Here is a 19655-nt window from a genome sequence, read left to right as displayed (position 1 = left end):
CAATTAAACCGTTAGCCACTGCTGGCCCCTCTGCTTACTGTGTTCGTGCAAAGAGCAACACGGGAGGCCAGTTGTGGGTCTTTCTTTGCCTCGTTTTCTGGTCCAATGCCTCCCAACTTCCTTTCTTCCTCCCAGTCCACCCACTGCATGTCTGGATGGCCCCATGTGGCTTACAATGCTTTTGGGGAGGCATATTAATGTCCACTGCACATATCAAACTCTGCTCAATTTAATCCCTAGAATTGACCAGTGTATTGATTGTTTAAATGCCAATATTGCAATTCATGACAATGTCAGGGTTATTACAGTAACCCCCAAGGAGAGGAAGAAGCTAGCTTTTATTCCCTGATCGTTAGAACAAAGCAGGGGCTGTCACCATTATTGGTTTCTCTCTGCAACAGTACAGGGACAGCTAAGATGCAGGCCATAAAACATGTCTTATAAATGGTGACCAAGGAGGAGCCACTAGGGAGTCACATCCCCATCACTGCTTCATGGATGAGTGAGTTATCTTGGCTGGATGGAGCATGCATGTCTAGGTACCACCAGCAGAGGGTCAACCTGTCTGTAACGTGCTGTGATGGGACTCCTGATTAGTTTTATTTGGCCAGGTCATTTGGGAGGCTAGCTCCCTTCAGGAAGCCTGGGAAATACAAACTGAGTTCAGAATAGGGGCCAGAAATCTGGACGTGGGAGCTAGGGAAAGCACCAGTTAGCAGAGTGGCCATTCACTGTGCTAATCCCAGGAGCTTAGATCTGGTGTCCAGCACACCAGATCCTCAGAGTAGCCAGAGCAGTATCACCTGGAGAACCTGGTAAAGACCCCAGTTCCTAGGATGTAGCCCTGGGGAGACTGATTCAGTCAGATATTAGACCCAATAGAGAAACCACTCATGTGTGTCTTCTTTTTCCTATATATCCTTCAAGGCCTAGTCCATGTGGGGCCTTCACAGCCATTAACCCCTTCTGAGCTCAACCTGTTTGTATCTAATAAGATTTCCCTGGCCACTTAAATACATACTAGAGTGAAACAGCACTTTGTGTCTTGTCACGCTTAGCTTTTAATATATTGCTTCATGGTACATTATATCTTTTAATTAGATGGTCATTTTCTCAAAATTATAGCCATCTCAAATTTTCTAACTCTCAAAGCAGTTAGTGTCCTATATCCACAAACAATCCTCATGCAGCTGGCTCTTGCAAGCATTCTCATCTCTTTGAGAGGGTTATTTGACAGAGGGTTTTTTGGACCACACTGTCTAAACAGCACCTACAAGTCCCTTTCTAGCCCATGCATGTGTGGGTGCTCCACTGTGTCCGACTCTTTGTGACCTCATGGACTGTAGCCCTCCAGGCTCCTTGGTCTGTGGGATTTCCCAGACAAGAATACTGGAGTGGGCTGCCATTTCCTTCTCCAGGGGATCTTCCTGACCCAGGGATCGAACCCATGTCTCTTGCATCTGCTTTATTGGCAGGTGTATTCTTTACCACTGTACCACCTGGGAAGCCCCTTCTAGCCCACATTGCTGTTGATGTTCAGTCACTAAGTCCTGTCTGACTCTTTGCAACCCCATGGACTGTAGCACTCTAGGCTTTCCTGTCCTTCACTATCTCCTAGAGTTTCCTCAAACTCATATCCATTGAGTCAGTGATGCCATCCAACCACCTCATCCTCTGGTTGCCCCCTTCTCTTCCTACCCTCAATCTTTCCCAGCATCAGGGTCTTTCCCAGTGAGTCGGCTCTTCACATCAGGTGGCCAAAGTTTTGAAGCTTCAGCTTCAGTCTTTCTAATGGATATTCAGGGTTGATTTAGCCCATGACCCCATTTTATTTTCTTCATAGAGTTTTATCAATATCTAAAATGTTATTACATAGTCATTGTCTATCTTGAGATCTGGTCTTTGTCCCTGCTAGATTACAAAATCTATAAGACCAGCTGTTGTCAAGGGTTGTATCTTTAGCGGCAAGAACAAGTGTCTAACACGTAATAGGTTTGTTATATACGTTTTGTTAAATGATCCTATTTTTCAGATGAGAGAAGTAGTAACTCACCTCATTAAACTCTTTGGTGCTGGTAGGGTGCTTTGAGTGTCAGCCATGCACTTCTCAGGATTATCTAGGCAAGCCATTGAAAGCGTGCATCCCAAAATGTCAACCCAGCTTCTGACATGCCCCAAGGTGGGTAACACCAGGATGAGTTTATATCCCCAGAGCAAAAGTGGGGCAGATACAACATCAGAATATAAACAAAAGCAGCAGCTTTGTAATGAGAACCATTTGCACTCCTTGGACAAGGGTTGCTTCCTGAGAATTCTGACTTTCTATGCTTTTGTCTGCAACTTTCACGCCTCCCAAACAGCCTCCACCACAGAGCTATATTGGTTCTTAATGCTCGATTATAATTAAATTGAGAAGTCACACACATATTCAGATAAAACACAGGGAAAAACCTAGTGGATTAGAGCACAAAGGCATTCTGAGGAACTGGAGCCGTCCTTTCTTAGGAACAGTGGCCATAACATCAGAAATGATAGGATTTTCCTGGCTGACATAAAGGAACAGGCCTCAGCAATCTGAGGATTAGAAAGCACAAGGGAGGAAGAACCTTTCCGTCTGACCTTCCTGATTATTAATCCATTTTTCATGGATTAGCCAGACAATAAATGGGTAGGAAAGCCGATGTAGGCGGAAAACCTTAAGCTGTTAATCGGACAAGTCTAAAGAATAGCATGGATTATTATCTATTCTGACATTCCTGAGACAGACCAGGAGAAGCCCACTGCTGCTACTGAGATGAGTCAACCAGGAAATAGGGCTATGAGCTCCAGTCTTTCCGAGGTGGACCATGGTCATCTTTGTCATCATCAGCAAGCGGGATTTGCCTGCCTACCTCGTGAGCTAAGGATGACAAATATGCAAATCTATTATCTAGAAAGATACAAGACACTATTATAAACAAATGACAATACAGGTAGCATTCAGATTTCTTCATGGCATTTAATATATCATAAAAATAGGTAAGTTTATTGAGTCCTATGTTGGGTTTTAACCTTCACTACAATTCTATGAGTTAAGGTCATTCTCATCCCATCTTCCTACACATAAGGGACGAAGTGCAGGGGAGCAGAGGGAACAAAAAAAAAGAAAAAAAGAGACGAAGTGCAAATTCTTCAAGGGACTTATCCAAGGCCACACAGCTAATGGCACAGGCAGGCTGTGGCCTGACAACCACATCTGCAGGAGTTATGGTACATACTGCCTCCCAAGATGACTTTCACACCCTAAGGGAATGAGCCAATATATATTCAGAGATCGAAAATTCCACTGTTGGGTCATGCTCTGATAAGAGTTCTAGCTGCTTCAACGTATGTCCTGAATATTAATTACCAAAAATAATTAGGGCCAGGAACAAACACCCCACCACCCAGCTAGGAAAACTTCATTCACAGCAAATATAATTTGGGACAGAAGCGGATGGCACAGATTCTGCAACCTGTCACTCACCAGGATGACTTTCTCTATCTCCTTGGGTGCACACCAGTGAAACATCCCAGTAGAGTCATATTTCTTCACATTGGAGTCCATGTTGTCAATCTGATCATTGCCAGGAATTAACAAGGGGTCATGCCTGGGGAGAAAAGCATAGGAAAACCTAAGTGGAAAATGTGATAAATTATAAATGGAAAGTGCCCCCTGAGTTCCATCTCAGAGGAGACGGGAGAAGCGGAGGAAGCGCTTGTCACTGAAGGCCAATTTTTTACTTGCAGAACCCATCCTGTGAAAGATAACTGCTCTGAACCCCCACCACCTCCTGGACATGCAGGTGACTTGTGTTGGGGAGTAATTCTGCCTTTCTTTCCCATTCCCCTTTCTCTACAATGGACTTCACATCACTTTGTGGATTCAGTCTCCCTTCCTATGGATGTCTCACTCCTTCTATTCTCATTTACCAGCTATCCAGTCTCTCTATGACACACACACACGCACACACCCAAAGGGTTGTTATTAGCATTGGCAATGAAGAGGAAAGAATAGGAATAGAGCCTCATGCTGACTGACTGGCATGAGGATGGAAAGCCAATTACTTGCTCTTTCTGACTACAACTTCTGACGTGATGCTCTTCGCAGTAAAAGCTTTAACAGGCTGCACTTTAAATATTTTAGCAATTTGCCCAATCAGATTTTGCTCTCCCTGGCTGAAGCCCTTTAAAGATTCAGCAGCATGTCACTTCAGAGCAGATTGACTACCAAATGCCCACATCTGGAATACATGATTTCAATACTAAACAACACCCTCTCTCCTTGCCTTGACAACTGTATTTGCACTCACTGTCCAATGATGCACTCCCCTACCTGCACCTTCACCTCCCAACAGCCACACTCCCTCCACAGATGAGAGCTTCAAGCTCAGAGGCATCTTAATAAACTTGTCTTGAATTCTCAGAGCTACATTCACTTGCTCTTGCCTTATTTACTGGTGGAGAAAAAAGATGTCTCTATAGAGGCCTCCCCTCCAGGGGACTGGCAGAGCCTTACCAACAACCATAAGAATTACAATAGAATCAGGCAGCTCTAACAAGCTTACAGCATAAGAAATATAAATCTCATATCTGTTGTCTAGATTCTATCTCTGACAGAGATTCTGGACCTCCATTTTGAGGGAGGTATTTGAGTGTCTACAACAATGACCATGTAAAATTAGGACAGTATCCCAGGCATAGTTACCTATCTGTACAATGGAACTATTTTCCCTGAATAATCTCATCAATTTGAAATAGAAAATATATATAAGTTGAAACTCCAAAAGTTTACTGTAAAGTTATTTTACCTTTTAAACCATCTATTTCAAGCATAAAATTGAACTTTTAGTTCTTAATATCTCTTCCTCTGAAATTTCTCTGGTGTTTCTCATCTATATGTTCGGAACATAGACAGTGTAATAGCAGTCCCTCTGATATGGTCCAGAGACCTAGAATTAAACATTTAGGATTCCTACCATGGCCCTCCTAGCAGGCCTCTCAATCCCACTTAAGATGGGAAGACTCTCACTGCATTTATTTATTCCTGCGAATTTTCTTTCAGGCTGCACCAAATGACAAATATTGTGCAGGGCAATCCTACAAAGTTATCTTTCATGAACATGCTAGATTACTATAGGAACTGTCATATCTGATCTTAAAAGGAGAAGAACAATCGGCTCGGAATAACATCTCAGTAGCTGGGTTGATCCAAAGTCTGGAGGTGTTGTAAACCAGCAGGTCACCTTTCAAACACTTAGCTCAGCTAAAAATGCTAAAATAAAAGGCAGTTGCTGATAAGAACAGGTTACAGATCACGGCAAGAGAAAACTTGAATATCTTTGTCCTTGAAGAATTTTTAAGAGTTCTTCTACAGATATCCACTACTCACCATAAAGAAGGAGTCTGAGAAAATGAAAAGAATAGATTCTTTCTTCCTAGCCCTAGAATGTATTTTAGTTGGAAGAGAGTCTTAACAAATTTTCCCTGAAGATAGAGTCAGGTTGTTTATTGGTTGGAGAGGAAGTATTATCTCAGGGAATACTTCTGAGTATTCCTGCCCCCAATGTAGTTAGAATTTATATTCATATAATATTAGCAAGCAAGCAAATGATGTAGCAAGCTGGCCAAAATTCCTTTTGGAAAATATGTGCCTTGAGAAGGAGGAGATACATTTTGATTTCCTATCTTTCTTGGGAGGAATCATCCCTTGGTTATACTGGTCTCCAACCTTCATCTTAGAAAAGTAAACAAGCAAGCCTGATGATCAATTGCCCCTCAATGAGAAGAAAAAGACAGCTTTTTAATGTCAAGCCTCATTAACTAGGGTGAGGATTTGGGTACCCCATGTATTATCTGACACTAGGGCTGCAAGCCAGGATTTGTGCTGGAACATCTAGAAGCTCTGGGAAGTCTCAGTGGTAAACCACACTGCACTCTGTGCTTCCTGCAAGCCCCTCAGCCTCCCCCAGATCATTTAAATATAAGTCGTCCAGGATGTTCCTAAAAGAGGATCAGCTGAAGACTGTCAAATATCCCCCTGAACAAATATATTTCCTTTTCTGACCAGTCATGGTACCTGAAATTTGAACTTTGGTTTCTTGAATCAGTAAAGCAACCAGTAAACATGAACTCCCTCTTCTGTGCCAGGAACGGAGGAGACTGTAATGATGAAGGCTCAGTCCTTGTTAAAGAGAGGGTTATCATACACTGAGCAAGAGAGAAAATGTCCATCAACAGTTGTGATACACTGCAGCAAGTGTTATAGCAAAGTAATGTACAAGGTGGTCTGAGAATACCAAGAAAGCTGTCAATTGTCTGGTATTTGAGTGATCAAGGAGACTTTCACAAAGAAGGTAACATTTGCTCTGAGCCCTGAAAGGTGAGAAGGAATCTCAGCCTGTTTTAGTCATGATCCACTAGAAGCCATTCAGAGGATTGAGGCTCCAAAGAAGATCCAAACAAAAGATGTTATCTTGGAGATGTTGTATTGCCTGACCTAAGGTACAGAAGATGCAGGCCAGGCTCGCAAGTGGCACTCGGATGTGCACTGGGAGTCACGTGGAAGAGATGGGTTCAGCTGACTGAGTATGACCTATGGAGCTCAGGCTAGGGATTTAGATAGAGCCAAACTCAAGTTTCCAAAAAGGAAGAATGTCATACAAATGGAAAGCATTTTTTAAATGACATGAGTTGTTTCCCAAGGCAGTGGATCGCTCATCATTTGAGACATTCCTAAGGAGTTGTGGATACAGAGGGGATTTCATTGTAAATGCTGGGTGAGCCTAAGATCTTTAAGATTTGAAGCACTGTTCTCTCAATGAACAAGAGGTGCCTAGAAAGAGCTTGTATTTTTTAAACACTGCTGCTAAGTCACTTCAGTCGTGTCCGACACTGTGCGACCCCATAGACGGCAGCCCACCAGGCTCCCCCGTCCCTGGGATTCTCCAGGCAAGAATACTGGAGTGGGTTGCCATTTCCTTCTCCAATGCATGAAAGGGAAAAGTGAAAGTGAAGTTGCTCAGTCGTGTCTGACTCTTCGCGACCCCATGGACTGCAGCCCACCAGGCTCCTCCGTTCATGGGATTTTCCAGGCAAGAGTACTGGAGTGGGGTGCCATTGCCTTCTCCACTATTGGGTAGGCTGGAGGGCATGCAGTAAGCATAGAAAAGTTGTTTTTGGAGCAAAGATGGAGGATAAGTAGCACTGAAGATTGATGACTAGAACTGCTTCTCATTAACTAGATTCACTAGATGTCTGGGAAGAATCTTAGAACGTGAATCATTCCAGCAGCATGAGAGTCTGTCACTATTCTGGGCCAGACAGGATACTTTTCTTTGCCATGTCTGTTCCTGCATCAGTACAAGTAACATAGGCTGGCTTAGGCTACTGAGAGATCTCTGACACAGGTGAAGAGTAAAGAGTCAGTCATTCCACAGGAACTTCTGCTTCTTGAGCATGTCAATCAACGGTGCTTTGGTCAGGGGAGGCCCAGGAGAAGATTAAGGCCGTTTGTCGTATGTGGAAAGGAGGACCATCAGAAACCTCCCTGAACAGAGAATCTCATCATTATTAGTTTACAAAATGACAAAGAGAATCACTTTCACAGGCTCTCAGACAACTCCTTTAAAGACTTAGTTGGAACCGAGGACCAATCCTAGATACTGCCCTTCGCATCTTAACTATTTTATATGCTTCCTCAACTCACAGAGTAATCCTAACTTCCACCAAATGGACCATAATCGATTCAAGGCTCATTTGTTACTTACCACCTACATGCCTTATTTTAGGGTGAAACTATGAGGGAAGGATATCTGCTGTGTAGTTATTACAGACTGAATTGTATCCCCCTCCATCCCACAAAATCTGTATGTTGTAGTCGTAACTCCTAGCATTTCAGAATGTAACTGTATTTTGAGATATGCTCATTAAAGAGGTAACACAGTTAAAATGGAGTCATTAGAGCAGGCCCTAATTCAGTATGACTGTTCTCCTTACAAAAGAAGGAACTTTGGGCAAGCATGTTCAGAGGGAAGATGATGTGAAGTTACAAGGAGAAGATGGCCATCTACCAGCAAGAAGAGAGGCCTGAAACATATCCTTCCTTCATGGCTTCAGAAGGAACCAACCCTGCCAACAGCTTGATCTTGAACTTCCAACCTCTAGAGCCATAAGAAAATTAATTTCTGATGTTTAAGACACTCAGTCTGTGGACTTTGTTATGGCAGCCTGAGCTAATTAATACAATTGTGTACCTTGAATAAAAATGGGCACAATGGACCAGATGTCACTCCATTGATGACCCTGGCTCTCCTCTTGCACCTTAGGCCTCAGCTGTTCATTTAAAGGAAAGAAGCATCCTGCTGTCAGTTTAGGAATACATGGAAACATGCCAGAAATATACAACATCTTCATGATAGAGTTTGGGCCACATGCATACCCAATTAGGTCTGCTCTGCCTGGGAGGCTTCCTGGCCTTTAACTTATGCATTTGAGGATCAATACCTCTGACAACCCCATCCAAAGAAAAAGAAGAAGCCACGACATAAGCCAGTTAATTTGTTCAGTGGAACCAAGAGAGCTGATCCCTCAAGGGAGTTTTTGGAAGTGGATATGACTGATAGAAGAAAACCAACTATTTCTTTGGCACAGTGCTTATGTACACTGGCTCCAGAGCCAGAATGTCTGTCTTCAGATTTTGGCTCATCTACCTGCTCCATCATGCAAGTTTCTTCGCCTGTAAAATGGGAGCGTTAAATGTCATCATTAATTAACGGTTTCAATTTAAGGACAGTCTGAGTAAAGACGTTGCATGCACCTGGCACAGGACATAACACAGAGCATGCCCTCACTACATGTTAACCACTATCATTATTATCATTCTTTATACTTTGCTTACAAGACGGTCAATACCGAAATCAGACTGATTATATTCTTTGCAGCTGAAGATGGAGAAGCTCCATACAGTTAGCAAAACAAGACCGGGAGCAGACTGTGGCTCAGCTCATGAGCTCCTTATTGAAAAATTCAGACTTAAATTGAAGAAAGTAGGGAAAACCACTAGGCCATTCAGGTATGACCTAAATCAAATCCCTTACGATTATACAGTGGAATACTATATAATCTATTTGTAATACTACAAATAGACTCAAAGGATTAGATCTGATAGAGTGTCTGAAGAACTATGGATGGAGGTTCATAACATTGTACAAGAGGTGGTAATCAAAAACCATTCCCAAGGAAAAGAAATACAAAAAGGAAAAATGGTTGTCTGAGGAGGCCTTACAAATAGCTAAGAAAAGAAGTGAAAGGCAAAGGAGAAAAGGAAAAATATACCCATCTGAAAGCAAAGTCCCAAAGAATAGCGAGAGATAAGAAGGCCTTCCTCAGTGATCAATGTAAAGAAATAGGAGAAAACAATAGAATGGGAAAGACTAGAGATCTCTTCATTAGAGATACCAAGGGAATATTTCATGCAAAGATGGGCATAATAAAGGATAGAAACAGTATGGATCTAATAGAAGCAGAAGATGCTAAGAAGAGATTGCAAGAATACATGAAATAACTATACAAAAAAGATCTTAATGACCCAGATAACCATGATGTTGTGATTACTAACCTAGAGCCAGACATCCTGGAATGTGAAGTCAAGTGGGCCTTTGTAAGCATCACTACAACAAAGCTAGTGGAGGTGATGGAATTCCAACTGAGCTATTTCAAATCCTGAAAAATGATGCTGTTAAAGTACTGTGCTCAATATGCCAGCAAATTCGAAGAACTCAGCAGTGGCCACAGGACTGGAAAAGGTCAGTTTCATTCTAATCCCAAAGAAAGGCAATGCCAAAGAATGTTCAAACTACCTCAAATTTCACTCATTTCACACGCTAGCAAAGTAATGCTCAAAATTTTCCAAGCTAGACTGCAACAGTCCGTGAACTGAGAACTACCAGATGTTCAAGCTGGGTTTAGAAAAGGCAGAGGTACCAGAGATCAAATTGCCAGTATATGTTGGCTCACAGAAAAATCAAGAGAATTCCAGAAAAACATCTACTTCTGCTTATCAACTACACCATAGCCTTTGATTGTGTGGATCACAACAAACTGTGGAAAATTCTTAAAGAAATGGAAATACCAGACCACCTTACTTACCTCCTGAGAAATCTGTATGCAGGTCAAGAAGCAACAGTTAGAACCGGACATGGAATAACAGACTGGTTCCAAATTGGGCAAGGAGTACGTCAAGGCTGTATATTATCACCCTGCTTATTTAACTTATATGCAGAGTACATCATGCAAAATGCCAGGCTAGATGAAGCACAAGCTAGAATCAAGGTTGGTGGGAGAAATATCAATAACCTCAGATATGCAGATGACACCACCCTTATGGCAGGAAGCAAAGAGGAACGAAAAATCCTCTTGATGAAAGTAAAAGAGGAGAGTGAAAAAGCTGGCTTAAAACTCAGCATTCAAAAAAACGAAGATCATGGCATCCGGTCCCATCACTTCATGGCAAATAGATAGAGAAACAATGGAAATAGTGACAGACTTTATTTTGGGGGGCTCCAAAGAAGGAAATGGCAACCCACTCCAGTATTCTTGCCTGGAGAATCCCAGGGACGGCGGAGCCTGGTGGCTGCCATCTATGGGGTGGCACAGAGTCGGACACGACTGAAGCAACTTAGCAGCAGCAGCAGCAAAATCACTGCAGATGGTGACTGAAGCCATGAAATTAAAAGACATTTGCTCCTTGGAAGAAAAGCTATGACAAACCTAGACAGTATATTAAAAAGCAGAGACATAACTTTGCCAACAAAGGTCCATATAGTCAAAACTATGGTTTTTCCAGTAGTAATGTATGGATGTGAGAGTTGGACTATAAAGAAGGCTGAGTGCCAAAGAATTGATGCTTTTGAACTGTGGTGTTGGAGAAGACTCTTGAGAGTCATTTGGACTGAAATGAGATCAAACTGTCAGTCCTAAAGGAAATCAATCCTGAATATTCATTGAAAGGACTGATGCTGAAGCTGAAGCCTCAATACTTTGGTCACCTGATGTGAAGAGCTGACTCATTAGAAAAGACCCTGATGCTGGGAAAGATTGAAGGCAGAAGGAGAAGGGACGACAGAGGACGAGATGGTTGGACGACATCACCAACGCAACGGATGTGAGTTAGACCAAGCAAGCTCTGGGAGATGGTGAAGGACAGGGAAGCCTGGCGTGCTCTAGTCCAAGGGGTCACAAAGAGTCAGACACGACTGAACAACATCAACAAAGAATCTACTCATATATTTGTAGCTCTTATAATGGTGAAAGGAGACAGGAAAGAGAGAGTGGTTCAATAATAAAGATGTGGGGTTCTCCTATTATTCCTCTAACTACTGAATTACTACTACTACTACTACTATTGCTACTAAGATGAATAGCCATCCTGGGTTGAGCTCTTACAAATATTGCTGTGGTAAAACTTTTACCTACATTTTATGATGTACTCATCACAATGACACAGTCAATTTCTATTATCATGACCCATTTGCATGGATGGGAAACAGAATGTGGCTAAGTATGTGGCTAAGATAACACAGCTAGAGGGAAGAGAACAAGGCTTTGTCCAGAGAAGTCTTCTTAACTGGAAGTCAGTGATGCTTGGTCCCTATCTCATGCCTTCCCACTTGCAGGTAGCAGCTGGATCATGTTCATTTCCCACTGCAGTACCCCTAGCCACACTGCCCTATGTTGCAAAGAGAGGGAAAGCAGCATGTCGGGCATTTTATAAAATGCACAGCTGGTGTGAATAATCAGAAGAAAATTTCCCCATGAGCCCCTGTCAGGACAATGTGCTAAGGAGAGCCTCAATAATCAATTAAGGCTAGACATGCTTTTGTCTTGTCCTGATATCTGAAGACTGCATTTAGGAATACCCACATTTTTATAACAACTGAGAAGCCCCAGTGAGTTAAATTTTTCATAGCTATGCTTCTTGAATCTCAGCTGACACCTCCAAAGTCCACAGCTAGAAATTAAGCATGCCTGACTTCAAAAAAAGAATAAAAGATCATTGTTTTGAGGATTTGCAGAGCAAGGAATGCCACTTGCCATCAATTAATCTCAGGAAGCGAAATAAATGCCCAGCTACAGCAGACACACAAAAAGCTTGCCTTGAAGACAACAGCCTAAAGCAAAACCACAAATCCTTTCTCTAGCAAACCAGCTGTGAGGAAGCTGGTATTATATTTTAAAGAGCACAGTTCCCCTTAGAAGAGAAGCTGAGTTTTTTCCTGTGGCAGTGGGTTCTGTGCTGGACTTCAGAAATTTATACTAAGGTACAAGGAACCAAAACCAACCAACCAACCAAAAAGTATGAAAGAGGAAAGTTACCACATGGTTTTTAAATTGCCTCCTTTCCTTGCTTGATTTTCAGGACCTCATTGCCACTTACATGATGCAGCCTTTCCTATCGTTACAGGCATCCCATCTAGATTGAGGCCAATCCTGCAGTGGTCCTCCTGGGAAATGGAAGTCTTGATAAAATTGGGCGATTTCTCCTGCCTTTGTAGGCCTTTCATCCCAGTGGTAAGAGTGATTTTATTGAGTATCTATTATGTCCCACAGTAAGGGTATCAGGGCATTTCTGAAGCCTCATAGTTTGTATCATATGCTCCTCCTGAGCTGTCCTCCTTCATAACCTCAGGCAGACGCAGCTAGGAACTCTTACAGAAGTGAGATGATCTTTCAGAGACAATAATTTGCACGACTGTCTTATCCAGTAGTTGGTGATGTTCTTCAGGGCAGGGAACTCATAGTTCACTCTCCCATGCAGTTCTGGAACCCAGCAGACGACTTAGTAGATGCTCAATAAACAACCAACTACCAAGAGAATCTGATGATGAATGATCTCTGGCCTCTGACCATCTCTTCAACAGAGTGCCCCAGACCTTCCAAGCAGACCAGAAAAAGTGTCCAGAGAAAGCCCATTCAACTTTGATTTCCTGTAACAGTTTGTTTGGGGAACAGGCAAGGCTCTTGGGCTGTTTCCCACTTTACAGGGACAGCGTCTGTAATAGGGCATGGTGATTGGGTGGGAGACCCTATAAACATGTCTCTAACCATTCAGGCTACCTGGAAGGTGCCCAGAGCCAGCTGCTATAACTGATCAACACAAAGTACTCATGTATGATGTCCAGTGGTGGTCAAGAGAGATGTTCTTAACTAAGCAACTATTTAGTGCTCCAAGGCCAGGTCTGAATATTTCTGTAAGGGTCCTCATCACATGAAGTTCCTCCCACTGCTTTGATTCATGTAAGGAGCAGTTCTCAAAGTGTGGCCCCACACCAGCTGCCTCAGCATCACCTGGGAGCTTTTAAGAAATGCAATTCTCTAGTGCAGCCCAGACTTACTTGGTCTTAACAAGGTGCTATATCCCTCTGATGCATGTTAAAGTTTAAGGATCATTATTGTCAAGTTTCACCCAGATGGACAGGCTTTGTGGTTAGACTCAATCCTATCATAGTTAACAACTCTTTGGAGCATACAGACTGGAAGGTTATAGTCCTATTCAACAAGGACAGGACCAGAGTGGGACCATGGAGGGGTGTCAGTGCAAAGTTCAAGGAGATACCTCACATGCCTCACTCTAGTCCTCGCTTTTCAAATGGAGAATGCAGATCTGGGGACAAAAGCAAACCCAGGTCACCTGCTCTCTCTTTCTGTGACTCTCTGGAACTTTAGGGGTTGTGTCAACATTTGATGGAAATTTCTAACCTGGATGCAAGTGACTCTCTCTTGCTGACCTCTATCTCCAAGAGCTAATCAGCAAATAGGTATAAAAAAGTAAATGAAATACTCATTCTTATTAAGCACAACATATATTTCAGTTTTCTACCCTCCTTGGTTTCCATCACTTCCACTCCACAGAAGGCAACCTGGCGGGTAGTAACTAAGTCCTTCAGAGCCACATTCAGGAGCAGCAGGTCATACACATGCATCTCTGGCTGCACCAGTCAGAGAAGACTGGAGGGAGCCTCAGGTGGTCTCCTCTAAAGGGCCCATCGTTGGATTTTCAGTACTGTAAATGGTTTTGACTCAATGGATCTGCCTCATTCTTGGGTACATTTTATTTCTGGGTGGATTCTATTTCCTGCTATGTTGCAAGGATCCTGACTTTGGGATCCTGGCTCCAACCTTAACCCATCCTTTACCATTGCCTCCACCATCCTGGGTAATGCTCATCTCTCCTGAGACACGGCTGCCCTTACCCCCACCCCCAAATCCCACCAGATGGCCATCCTGAGAGCCACCTTGAGAAAACCTTCAGGCCACTCTGGCCACAGTTTCTGTATCACTACTTGCACTTTTTTTTTCCCTGCCCAACAAATAAGCAATCAAGAACTGTTGCTCCCGAGAATGTCATCTCTTGCTAGGCAGCCACTGTTCTCAGAGGAAGAAGGAAATTAGTGCCTTTATGTTTGGGAGACAAGCAAGGAGATCTGACATGTTCTTCAGTCCTGGAGGAGAGTGGACAAGATGCTCTTGAAACCAGGGGATGGGATAAAGACCCTCTGCTGTGCATGCACTGTGTCCAGGGAACTGTGTCCAACCCACCCCAGCCCTGGGATGACGAGACCCACCATTTCTTTCCTCGTCAGTCCTGTGGGGGCCTGTCACTTGTGGTTTGTTTGTACATTAAGAGGTGAATTTACTCAGCTAAGTTGTCCTGGCTTTCCTTCTTCATTCTGCCCAGTGGACAGAATTCTAAGAATGGCATTCTGTCTCCAACTCTGAGTGGACTCAGGCCACTTTGCCATTTTCTATTAGTAAAACCTTTCAAGCTGGCAGTCCTAACAAAAAAGACCTAGTGAGAGGTATGAAGCAAAAGGGAGGGGATGGAACTTAACAAGCAGATGAGTTTATTTCACTTAATGATCAGTTAGTGCCCAGAAGGAGGGTTATCTGTTTTTCTCCAATCATATTTCCACTTACATTCAGAAAACAAACAGCTAATGTTTCCTGGGTCTTAGGACATGAAGCTCCTTTCACAGTGTTCAATTTCTGTTTGGGGTATTGTCATTTATCCTCACTAGCCTGGCTGGGGGCTATCTCTTTGTGGAAAGTGTCTACTCAACACACCCTAGGTAGATCATCAGGGCCCATGGCACCTTATGCCAAGTCCCCCAGCACCTGAGGGAAGAGGTGTAACTGATGTCAGGAATGCTATATGTCCTTCTTGGGAAGACTGTTTAGCCCACACCTGGCCCACGGTTTGACAGCAGACCCTGAATGATTTGGTACCCAAAGGACCTTGGCAGAGGCCAAGGCGGGGATAAGCCTTCCCTTCACACCTCTGAATTTATGTATCATGTGTCTCCAGAAGGCCCAGATGCAGGCTTCTAAACCCTTCCTTATACCATCATCAGTGATCCTCCCAAAACACAAGTTAGGGTACTGCTTCCTCAAAAACCTGCAAGGCTCTAGCCTACGACAGGGAAGGCCTTCATGACTAAGTGCCAGAACACTCTCATATTGTCAACTCTAAGAATCTCTTTCTCTAGCCCCTTGCAAGGGCCTAAGCACTACCCTATCGGCTCCAGTAGGTGCAGGAGTGAAGCAGTAAATAAAACGGGTTTGGAAACTAAACCATTTAGGTTCATATCATCACAGTTGCTACCCTTTATATCTCTGTGATTCAATTTCCTTATCCATAAAAGGAAACAGCAGTCAGTCCCTCCTCATGTAGTTAGGATTCCACGAAATAACAGGCATAATGCTCTAGAAATGATGCCTGGCACCTGGTAAATAGTAGACAAGGGTGGGTAGTGCTATTAGTCAAGAATTCTCCTCCTCCTTCACAGCCCAGGCTCAGCCTCCCAAATTAGAGGTAATGAGGGCTCTCTCTGCTCTCACAGCCTATGCTGGTAGGTTGCCACCCTGCCCTTATTCTATTTTGCTGTATATTCTTGTCTATCTCCCACATTAAACCATAAGCCTTTTGAAGACATGGGCCTGAGTTCGATCCCTGGGTTGGGAAGATTCCCCTGGAGAAGAGAAAGGCTACCCACTCTAGTATTCTGGCCTGGAGAATTTCATGAACTGTATAGTCCATGGGGTCACAAAGAGTCATACATGGCTGAGTGACTTTCACTCACTTCACTAAATCCATATAATCTGAAGAGTATAATCCACTTTAATTTTACATCCTCAAAGACCTACAACATCTTGAGTAGAGTAGATTCTCTCTAAACCTTTCCCAGATAAAAATTAATCTGAGAAAGGAAATAGAAGTGGGCAGCTGAAAGGCATAACCTTTGGGGTTGCATTTGAGGACAGAGCAAAGGAGCCAGGGCATTTTCCCCATATCGGTCTATCCACTGAAGATATCTTCTCAGCAGCCAAAAAGCATCTGTGAAGGCAACCACTTGAAGGTGGTCATGAAATGAATTGAATGTGATAGTAAATGGGGCTGGAATTCAGAGAATCCAAGAATCTCCTTCAACTGTAATGGTGTCCAATGAGCTTTTTTTTTTTTCCCTATGAAGTCTTTCTAGATAGATTTCATTGGATAATCAATGGGTCTGCGTACATGCTAAGTCACTTCAGTTGTGTCTGACTCTTTGCTACTCCATGGGCTGTAGCCCACCATCTTCTGTCCATGGGGATTCTCCAGGCAAGAATACTGGAGTGGGTTGCCTTGCCCTCTTCTAGGAGATCTCCTGACCCAGGGATTGAACCTGTGTCTCTTATATCTCTTGCATTGCTAGGGGGGTTCTTTACCACCAGCGTCACCTGGGAAGCCCTAATTGGATCTGGCAGCACCCTAATAAAGCCAGAACACTCTCATATTGTCAACTCTAAGAACCTCTTTCTCCAGCCACATCGAGCCACCTGCAATGGCCTGAGCACTATCCTATTTCCTCCGGCAGGTGCAGGAGTGAAGCAGTGAATAAAATGGGTTTGGAAACTAAACCATCTAGGTTCATATCTTCCCAATTAGGTAAGACTTACTAGATTAAGATTACTAACTAGATTCCTTACTAATTAAGAACCCTTGACTTGGTTATTCAGAGACAAAGTGCTTCACTCTAGAGTCTTAAATGGAAGACACAGCTTTCCTTACAGGGCACACACCCACTAAGTAGGGAGAACTGGGCAACAGGTGCTTGGCTATTTTAGAGGAAAGCTAGGAGAGGCTCCTTAAACCATTCCATGTTAAGAGACCAACAGGGAGAAGAATAACAGGGCCCTGGTCACCTCCTCAGTCCGCTCCTTTGCAGGATCTGAAGCCAAAGGTCTCTCTCATGACACATAGACCCCTGACTTGGAGCACAGATGCTTGCCATTGGCTCAGTCTAGTTGTGAGGGTTGTTTTCTGTGTCAGGGTAACTGAAAAAACATACTGCCTCAGGATCCAGACACACCAAGCAAGGCAGTTCATCTAATGATGGGGCAGAGAGTGAAGTGACACTTGGAAGCCCGGGTAGGCCTGCTACCAGAACAAAGGGGAGACAAAGACCATTAGTACGGAGTCCCTGCTGTATTTCCTGCTGGCAGATGGCTTGCAAGGACCCCTCACGCAGGAGTCTGTTTTATTTGCAGAGGCCACAGTGGTAAATTAGAGCCCGGCCCGGCCCATTCTGGGCTCTCCAGTTTCTCTCGGAATGTTTCCTATCACTGCCCATAGGCCACTAAAACCTGCCCGCATTCAGAATGATTGATTCTGCTCAAGCAGCAAGCCACAGACTCATGTCGAAACATCCACTTCAAATGAGTCATTAGCCTCCTTTATGGATGTTTCAGGTCATAAGGAATAGGACCTGCGAGTCCCATCTCTTGTCGAGTAGATAGGGAGTGTTTGCAGATGTGGTGGAGGGTGGCGGGGGGGACTCTGTTTCCTGTCAATCAGCAAGATGAAGCTAGAAAAAAATAAGCCCTGGCAAACTCATGGCCAGAGTCAGGGACTCAAACCAAACCACCCACGGGCTCTTCATTCCTACCCTGGAAAAGAAGGGCAACAGCGACAGGGCTCCACAGAGCCTGTGGAGTCTCCACAGACAGACTCCCATTTTGACTCTGTAAAGTACCTGGAACACAGAAAGTTGTGGTCAAGGAGGGGAATGTCTAAGACTTTCTGACTTGTCATGGGACGGCCCGTTCCAACTGAGCACCGATCGAGGTCGTCATGGGCTGGCGGGGTAAAGAGCTCCAGTGACAGCAGCCACAGCCATAGCAGCAGCCCAAAGGCAGCAACACCAGAAACCTGAGTTCTGTAGCTCGGCAAGTTTCAGCTCACCGCCTGACCCACGTTTAGCAATTCTGATGTACCGCAGAGCAGACAGCCCCAGCCCGGGATGGCTGCCTCCCTCAGCCCCTCTCCAACAGGCAATGAAGGCAAGACCCACTTTGAAAATTCTCCCCCATCATGCAAACTGACACAGGCATGCTTTTCAAAAACCCACAGCCAATCTGTTGATCATTACTTATTTACAAAGGCCTTCGGGCAGAAAGTCCTGTAAAAACCATACTTGATACGGAATATACTAGCTTTTTCTGCTTGTGGAAAAAAAGTCCCCCCAAGGCTACCTCAAACCATCACTTTCTATTGCACATAAAATGTAGCATGTAACACTAAAGTATTTAATATATAGGGTATAATATATCTACAGGAAAGGCATTTGTGTAGAAGTATGTTACCCCGGATTTGGTAATTTGATGTTTTGCTGAAGGCTACGACTTAAAAAAGCTTCCACCTCGTACAGAAGACCTGTCATCTTGGTACCCAGGAGCCAACAGAATAAAGAAGTACCCTTAAGCAGCAAAACTTTGACACAGCTTTGAAGCATATGAAAACAGTATAACTCCTCAGAATTATTATTACTCAAGATCAAAGAAATGAGCCATACTTTACATAGCAAAGTAAAGGCTCCAAAGGTTTCAGATTTTTCAGACTTCTCTTTATTTATTTATTTGCTTCTCTAAATTTAGGCAAAAGAAAGCGCCTGGGCTTCTCTCTATTTTCAGTGGATAAAACTATTAGCATGAGATAAGGCGATCACCTAATGGTGAGTAAAGAGAGAATGGATGCGAGCATGGCAAGTGGCATTGGAAAAACAAGGGCTTGGCAGTTGGCACGTTTTATTTCTCCTCATAAACTGTAAACGAGCAGGTAAGTCAGCAGCACCCAAGCAAGACTGAGCAAATGGGAAACAGGAAACACTGAACAGGAAGAGGGGATTGTGACGGAAAAGGACATGGGGCTGGATGAGTCTTCTCCTGGGACTTGTGTTCTCGACCACATGAAGGACTGCCCTGTCTCCATCCTAGAAAGGTGGTTGTGGAGAGGCAGGAAGAGGCGAATGCTAGGAAAAGGTGGGGAGGAGGAGGACTTCATCCTGATTTTTGTATCGATCATCAAAGGGAGGAGAGTGGCCAATGGCAATGAGAAGAAGAAAGCACCATCAAGATGGCAGGTGTTTCCATGGCAGGAAACATTTAGGGAAAGCAGTGCAAATCTGAAATCATTTCTGTTTCGCTGAGGTGCTGGAGAGTGAGGATGATGGGGGAAATAAGCACTAGGATTGGCAGATGAATCCAAGACCAAAAAAAGGGAGAGGAAAGATGAAGAGACCAAGAAGAGGAACCAACAGAAG

The 19655-nt window shown here is 43.7% G+C and overlaps 1 protein-coding gene across 26 annotated transcripts in view; it reads right to left on the bottom strand.

Annotated features, from left to right (window-relative positions):
- KCNMA1 (potassium calcium-activated channel subfamily M alpha 1) overlaps positions 1-19655 on the bottom strand; it is a 762573-nt gene that overhangs the window by 85317 nt on the left and 657601 nt on the right. For all 26 annotated transcript variants that reach the window (XM_081573838.1, XM_081573839.1, XM_081573851.1 and 23 more), the window contains one exon: positions 3506-3629. In XM_081573838.1, coding sequence (XP_081429964.1) covers positions 3506-3629 — 124 coding nt within the window. The remainder of the gene's footprint in view (positions 1-3505; positions 3630-19655) is intronic.

This window comes from Giraffa tippelskirchi, chromosome 2 (assembly GCF_054371585.1).
Source record: "Giraffa tippelskirchi isolate mGirTip1 chromosome 2, T2T-mGirTip1v1.2.pri, whole genome shotgun sequence".
NCBI classification, from domain to species: Eukaryota; Metazoa; Chordata; class Mammalia; order Artiodactyla; family Giraffidae; genus Giraffa; species Giraffa tippelskirchi.
This window is presented reverse-complemented; position numbering and strand designations above follow the sequence as displayed.